Genomic DNA, 7,807 nt, shown 5'->3' on the forward strand with positions numbered 1-7,807 from the left:
TGTGTGTGTGTGTGTGTGTGAAAAATATATGTATAATAAATCATGAATACTATAGAATTTTTTCATAATTTCTTGATACAGAACCCGTGAAACGCGTGTACGTACCTGCCAGTGTTTCGCGATCAGCCGGACCAGCGCTAGGCGATCAAAACGAAAATGGTGGTCGACATGGAGTTGCAGGAAGCTAAAGATGCTATTCTTCAGCTGATGAAGGAGAAAGACAAGATTGAATCTGATCTACGAGCGCTGAAGGAGATCTTAGATTCCGTATGTATTACACTTGGTTTTACATCGTAGTGGCAAGAGTGACGTTGTCATCGAACGGAATACCGAGCTTGTCTTGCAGCATGATCTGTCAGATTTTTGAAAGCTTCGTATTACATTCTTGACGTAATTGCAGAATCATATCGGCATGGACGAGCCGCTGGTGGATTCCGAAGGATATCCCAGGCAGGATATCAACGTTTATCAAGTGAGACACACGAGACACAAAATAATATGTATGTAAATATATTTCTTGTAACATAAAGCAAAACAATGCACTGTGTATGTGTGTGTGTGTGTGTGTTTATTTGAATAATATTGTGTTGTTATATAGGGCTTACAAATGATCACAAAGATTTGATGAGAAAGATAGAAGAGGGATTGCACAGAGTTCATGCTTTAGCAGGAGCAAGTATAACTGAACAACCGATATCTGAAATATCTGACAGTCAAGAGACAGAAGCGCTAGAGCCTTTCCTCAGGGTGAATTTAGTTTCACCTGGTTCACCAGCAGAGACTGCGGTATGTATTATCTCTATGCTTTTGCATGGATGATTTATAAATGAATCTAATTGTCATAATTTATTATATCTATTTGCTAATGATTGCCTCATTTTGCTTAAAATTTTTGTATACATATAGAAATATAGATAATAAATTTTTAATCATAACTGTAAATAAGAAAACTTAATATTGCAATCAATTATTCTTCATTGGTAAAGAAAATAATTATAACTATGAATGCTTTCTATTTGGTATATAATTTAAGTTGACACAAGTGTTGTTCTATTTCGATTACTAAATGTTAAGAAAGATAAAATGATATTTGTATTGACTTGTGTCACCGCGAATAGAAAGCATCTTCTAATTGGTCAATTTGTGTACAGAATTACAGTTGCGACTAGAATTTTGTTACGTACAAGAGCTTTTAATTGGATAGAAGAAATAAAAGCTACTGCTATTTTTTTTTTGTTCAGGGTATCCAAGTCGAGGATCTGATATTGGAATTTGGATCTGTTCATTGCCGAAATTTCAAATCCTTAACAGACATTGGAAAGCTAGTGGAAAACAGTAGATACAAGACGATCAACGTAAAAATTAAACGTGGTTCGAATTCCATTGTTTTATCGTTAATCCCGCGTCCTTGGGTTGGCAAAGGCCTTTTGGGTTGCAACGTGATACCTATAGAAGTAGTTGAAAGATAAAATTATACCGGAGAGTAACATGGAACTATTTTTTTAGCCTGCAAATTATTTTTATGTATATCTTACTAAACAGATGTATCTCAATAAATGTATCTTTGTAAGTTATTACCCTTAATATTTGTGTCGTTATTATATTTGTTGCCTTTTAATCCTAATCAAAATTTTTTGTATTTACAATACAAAATGATTAAGATTTTCTCTCTCTCTCTCTTACAAAAAAAAATAGACTTAGGATACATATTTATCTTATTAATGAAAACACAAGGCTTGTTCTTTTCAACTGAACTGGAACTTTTTGCACAGTTCATCTTTCTTCTTTTTTTCTTCACACATATCAGAGAAAAAAATAAAAGTTAAACCGTACAAATTCAGTCAAAAAGAATGGATATTAAACACAGAGAAACAAAGAGAAAATAAAGTAATGTTTATCTAATTTTATATCGTTTCAAATATGATCTCTAAAATGTTATATGATTTTTCATTGGCTAGATGTGTGTAATTTTAAGATTTATCTAATTGTAAGATCAGACTTAAGATAATCTTAAATTAATTTTGCAATTAATCATAATTAGCTAAATTAGAAGATTGAAGTATGAAGAGCGTCTTAGATGTCACTAGTGACTCGAGACATGTGCGAAATATGAAATGCGAATTGCTAACGCGAATTGTCGAAGTTCCGCTGCGAATCTCAGGAAATGCAATTTTTTCGCGGAAGTGGCATGACGTCAGGAAATACATGACGATGACGCATCGATTAGATCGTCGAGCACTTTATAGACAAAGCCTGCAGGAAAGAAATCGGAATGGCTCTTGCGTAAAATCGTATAAAATAATTACTCGCGGCTACAATGAATCGCGAAAGCGTTCGCCAAGACCGCATTGATGAATGATCTTCGCTTGCCAAGCGAATTGACAGCACAATGACAGAAACGATAAAAATCTGCCTTATGTCGTCAGCCATCGCGATATGTAATCATGCGGTTTTATTCTCACGGATTCGGCGGCCATCGCGACAGAAATCGTGCCGACGATTGCATCAGCTCCGCAATTAGGATGTGGCGCGAAAATTTCACGATGCGACGATTCATCTTGCGTGCGCATCGCCAGGTAAACGGGGTAAACGGTAGTCGGTACCCTCTTCGTTTGCACGGCAGCATGATGACATAACCTCTCAGAATCGAGCTGTCCGCAACGGTGTCCCCAGCTGTGTCGCACATGAGCCAGATCGCCCACGTGGATTTTCGTGCGACCGCGTTCAGAATTTGAGAAAAGGAACGCTAACGAGGAAAACATGACGACGGAGGACGCGCAGGTACAAGAACGTGTGTTAAACGGCATCGCCGAAGACGAGGACGTCGTGACACCGTGGACGGTGACGAGCGTCAACGATTCCGGGATCGATTATGACAAGTTGATTAGTAAGTCGCGCCTCTTACGAGGGAGTAATTTATGATGCCAAATTATCCTTGCAGATTTATGAACAATTCACGCGAGGAATAAGTGTTCGATTTTTTTTCATGATTTTTTTAGGTTATGTTCGCAACAAAGTGCACATAAGGTATAATACCTATTTTTTTATCATTGCAATGAACTGCATTAAAATTTTTATATAACATAGACTTTCAAAAATTGTCCTAAGACTTTTCTAAGACATAATGCATTTCATTTTCAACGAGAGATAAATAATAATTAGGTTTATTTGTTTACCTTGAACTTTTTGCACGGTCTTTTATCTTTTTTTTTTCAACATAGAGAGAAAAGAAAAATAAACTGTAAAAAGGTTTAGCTAAAAAGAATAGGTCTAGTATATATATATCACAGTGAATTTTTATATTATATCGTATAGGTACTTTTCCAATAAGAGACGTAGATAATATAGGATAAGTGATACAGGATAACACAAGTGATTCTTACTGTTTACTAAGACAACTACTCAGACAACATACATGTCTAAAAGACGTTATAAAGTCATCATAAAATCTTTTAAGATGTACATGTCTAAAAGATATCATAAAGATGTCTTCTAGACTTTGTGTGTTATCTACGAATGTTAAACAATGTTAAAGATAAAATAATTCACTATATTATCCTGTGATCATCATGTTACACTAAATTATTCTTGCTGGAAAGCATCAAAATATGCTGTATGGGTTTCTATCTCGTTTTTATCAAGCTTTAAATATGTATTTTATTTTAAGTATAAGAGTTCAAATACAAAGAACAGTACTATATTTATATCATTTATACTCTTGAACTTTGCAGACTAATACATTTTCTTTTCTTTTTTTTTAGAAAGATTTGGAAGTTCTAGGATAGATGATGAATTATTAGCTAGATTTGAAAAGATCACTGGCAAGAAACCACATCGCTTTCTCAGAAGAGGCATATTCTTCTCCCACAGAGATATGCATACTATTCTGAACCTTTACGAGCAAGGAAAGCTCTTTTATCTGTATACAGGCAGAGGACCGAGCTCTGATGCGATGCATCTGGGGCATCTCATACCTTTCATGTTCTCTAAATGGTTACAAGAAGTTTTCAACATACCATTAATCATACAGTTGACAGACGATGAGAAAGCTATATGGAAGAATCTAAATATAGAAGATGCTATTAAATTGGCCTATGCCAATGCAAGAGACATTATTGCCTGTGGCTTTAATCCCGAGAAAACCTTTATTTTTTCCAACTTGGAGCACATAGGAAACAATTCAGCATTTTATCAGAACATGATCAGGATACAGAAATGCGTGACATTTAACCAGGTGAAGGGCATTTTCGGTTTCGGCGATAGCGATCCGATCGCGAAGATCGCGTTCCCACCAACGCAGGCGGTACCGGCGATCTCTGGTTCGTTTCCCTTTATTTTCAAGAACGCTAAAGTGCACTGTCTGATACCATGCGCGATCGATCAGGATCCATACTTCCGCATGACGAGGGACGTGGCGCCCAGGCTGGGTTTTCCCAAACCAGCATTGTTGCATGCGACCTTCTTCCCGGCATTACAGGGCTCGAAGACAAAAATGTCGGCGAGCGACAACAACACGGCAATATTCCTTACAGATACCGCTAAGCAGATCAAAAACAAGATCAATAAGCACGCGTTCTCGGGTGGTCAAGCCACTGTGGAAGAGCACAGACAGCTTGGTGGCAATTGTGAGGTGGACATATCTTATCAGTGGCTGCGATTCTTCTTGGAAGACGACGAGCGTTTGGAACAAATTAGGAAAGTCAGTCTCGCGTTAATTGTGTGTTTTAATTCTTTCTCAACCTCTTGGGCAAAATCGCACGATAGAAATGTCGGTCGACTGTTATGTCGTTTATGGAAAACAATTAAAATTGTACCATATTCTGTGTACAATGCCAAGGATTTTTTATAAACAACACAATACTTGGCCGACACTTTATCTATCATGTACTTGGCCTAAAGCCAGAAGTGTACGATAGACAAACTGCCGGCCAATTGTTGTCACCTATGGAAAATCCTTGGCAATGTATGTGAATGCGACATGAATATAATACAACTCTAATTGTTTTCCATAAATGACACAACAGTCGACACTTTAGCTGATAGTCGATTCTTATTTCAAAATCGTCTTAAGTAATGTCTTAAAATAATAGCATTCCGTAATTGGTTTTGTAACAATAGTGTACTAAGCTTGAAGTCGTAAGATATTGGCCAATCACAATCGAATATGAAGTCTGGTCTTAAATACAAGAATCAATTATGAACACCTACATCTATCGTTTACTTTTATGCTAATGTTCATTTCTACCAATGTAGATCTAACTTTAATTTCGATTCAACTTTTCGTCTCTTTTTCTTAGGATTAAGATGGAAGTTTAGTTAAAGTGAGACTAAAAAGCTAAGTTACATTGATAGTCATTAAACTATAATGATGTACAAATAACGTTTATTTTTCAGGGCTATACCAGCGGGGAGATTTTGACAGGCGAGCTAAAGAAGGAGCTGATCGACGTTCTACAGCGACTCGTCGCCGCGCATCAAGAAGCGAAAAGTAGAGTAACGGATGAAGTGATTAAACAATACATGATTCCTAGAGACCTTGGTTTCGAAAACAAAGTAACTGTTTAATAAGCACCGATTTATGCGAACCATCGCTTTCTAGATTCTCCTACCTGCGTTGAAAATCGATTTAAATCTATTTATTGCAAGACACGCAACTATAGAAGATTCTATGATCTTTTTCAAGCACCGCCTTTTGTTGAAAAATTAAATTAATTTTCTATTAATCTGCCTCGCTTATTAAAAGAAACCCTGTTGAAAAATCCACGAATTTTCAACTTTTCCCAATTATCGAATAAACGTAAACACCTTTCACAGTTGCATGGCGGACTGTAGCGTAAAAATAAAAATACCTTTTATTTCGATTAAACCTCGATTGAGAGGATGACATAAACTTAATCAATGATTAGTACTCGTGTCTATCAATATAGAGTAATTTTAATCTCAATTTAATTTATTTTTATCTTGTTCTAGTTCTAAGAACGATCTGTCTGTCGGATCCACTCAATTATTTATGTTACATCTACAAATTTGGATTATTGTTATTAAAAAATAAACTTAATATTCATATACGGACGGATTCTTTTTTACGAGTTACATTATATTTCTCGAAATTAAATAGTGCCTTTAGTCACGAATTAACATAAATTAAATGGATCTCAGACTTCAACGTCAATAATTGTTACAAATTTTTAGCTCCGATGATTCGATTTACTTTTCGTCTTATTTTAATTCTTAGAACTGAAAAAGGATTAAAAAAAAAAAAAGTTAAAAAATCACGATAAAGTCAATATATATAGGTAAAAAGTAAAAATGGAACAAAAAGAAAAGGAGCATCTCTTGGCGCATGCGTCGCGCGGGGGAAACTTCTGAATCGCGTGGATTCGAACGGCTGCCGTTTACGTTCCACTTTCTCACAATTATTCGAAACTGGGTCGAGCTGATGCCGATAGAGGTGATACACACACTGTGCCTCGCGTGTGCATCCTCGGTCGCGCGGGAACGGGCCGAGCCTCGAGGCCCGAAGTTGCGCGCGCTAGAGGATCAATGAGAACCGATCGCCACAATCGGGCGGCGCGCTTATAGTGCTTATAGATAGAATACAAGAGGCAGCCGCGCTCAAACGCGGATTAATGGAGCGCATCTGAGCGTAATAACGTGTAATCCAATGACCCGTTGACGTTCTCGCCGTAGCGGAATTCCCATCGGCTATTAAACCGATCAATAAACCGATCTTGATATACAAATATAAGTACGCCGGAACGGAACGCTTTTCATTCGCGCCGGCGATCCGCCGAATTGATCACGCCGGGCCGGGCCTGGGGCTGCCTGGGGCCCAGGGGTCATATCGGTCGCGTGACGCCGACAGCCAATTAACGTCGCAAGTAATTATCGATGACTACGCGAGATCTATCGGCCGCGAAATCGTGCGTGTAACGCTGTTTTCGCGCGACACGTCGTCGGAGTTAATTCTAGTGTTGCGTGCGCGCGCGCGCGTGTGAGAAAGAGAGAGAGAGAGAGAGAGACAGATAAACAAAGAGAAGAGAGAGAGAGGGAACGAGAGCAAGTTAATTTTACCTCGCGCGCGATGATCCTATAAAACGAGATATCGGCTGAGCGCGAACGGAAATGGCGCGGCGCCGATTGGCGAACGATGACGACAATACGCAAGCCGCTATTAATAAACTGGCGCATGCGCGCCACGCCGGCCGCCGTGTGTATCCGCCATTCATGCGAGTCGATTTCGTTGTTTCTGTGTGTGCAGGCACGAGCCAGGCCTGAGGCCAGCCAGCTAGGCACAGCCAGCAAGAGCGAGACGAACGGTACGTGGTGCGACGGTGACTAAAGAATAATATTCGCGTGCTACTTCGAGGAGGATACGATGCGAGCGTATTAACTGTACGAATATACGACAGCGACATACCACGCAGTGGCAACGGCGACGACGGCGACGGCGGTGTGGCGGCGGTGGCGGCGACAGCAACGGCAGTTTGTTGGAACACGCTACCCGTTTAGTACCTGAAATGACGACTATCCTCGGTCACGGTCCGCCGACGTAAGTTCTACGTTTGTACGCTCGGCAAAGGCGCGAGCGGGAGCCGTGCGTGTTTGCTTGCGTGCGTGCATGCGTGTGAGCGAGCGAGCGAGTGAGTAAACTATTTTAGTCGCGAAAATTCGCCGCTGCCAAATAAGAGGTTCCTCGCGCGCGCGTCACCCTCGTCGTTGTCGCCGTCATCGTCGTCGTCGTCGTCGTCGTCGTCGGGCGCGCCAAGCAACCGCCGTCTGCGTTATCCGCCGCACGGGACGATAT

The 7,807-nt window shown here is 39.6% G+C and overlaps 3 protein-coding genes across 6 annotated transcripts in view; all 3 read left to right on the forward strand.

The window, feature by feature from the left end:
• Window positions 1-115: 115 nt before the first annotated feature.
• LOC108750516 (26S proteasome non-ATPase regulatory subunit 9) lies at window positions 116-1,569 on the forward strand. The gene is made up of 4 exons (XM_018489997.1): window positions 116-267; window positions 401-500; window positions 599-786; window positions 1,242-1,569. Exons 1-4 carry the CDS (start codon window positions 157-159, stop codon window positions 1,467-1,469), a joined length of 627 nt encoding a protein of 208 aa, XP_018345499.1. The 5' UTR covers window positions 116-156; the 3' UTR covers window positions 1,470-1,569.
• Window positions 1,570-2,478: 909 nt separating this feature from the next.
• Window positions 2,479-5,828, forward strand: LOC108750441 (tryptophan--tRNA ligase, cytoplasmic). The gene is made up of 3 exons (XM_018489877.1): window positions 2,479-2,887; window positions 3,762-4,699; window positions 5,395-5,828. The coding sequence occupies exons 1-3, from the start codon at window positions 2,761-2,763 to the stop codon at window positions 5,563-5,565; spliced, it is 1,236 nt and encodes a 411-aa protein (XP_018345379.1). The 5' UTR covers window positions 2,479-2,760; the 3' UTR covers window positions 5,566-5,828.
• A 1,354-nt stretch (window positions 5,829-7,182) lies between these two features.
• The window catches only part of LOC108750747 (protein phosphatase 1B), a 13,049-nt gene continuing 12,424 nt past the window's right edge, over window positions 7,183-7,807 (forward strand). For 2 of the 4 annotated variants that reach the window (XM_018490453.1, XM_018490457.1), the window contains exon 1: window positions 7,183-7,552. The gene's annotated coding sequence lies outside the window, so the exon portion shown is untranslated. The remainder of the gene's footprint in view (window positions 7,553-7,807) is intronic. The other 2 variants (XM_018490454.1, XM_018490455.1) reach the window with 2 other exon arrangements.

Source organism: Trachymyrmex septentrionalis, unplaced genomic scaffold, assembly GCF_001594115.1.
Source record: "Trachymyrmex septentrionalis isolate Tsep2-gDNA-1 unplaced genomic scaffold, Tsep1.0 scaffold37, whole genome shotgun sequence".
NCBI classification, from domain to species: Eukaryota; Metazoa; Arthropoda; class Insecta; order Hymenoptera; family Formicidae; genus Trachymyrmex; species Trachymyrmex septentrionalis.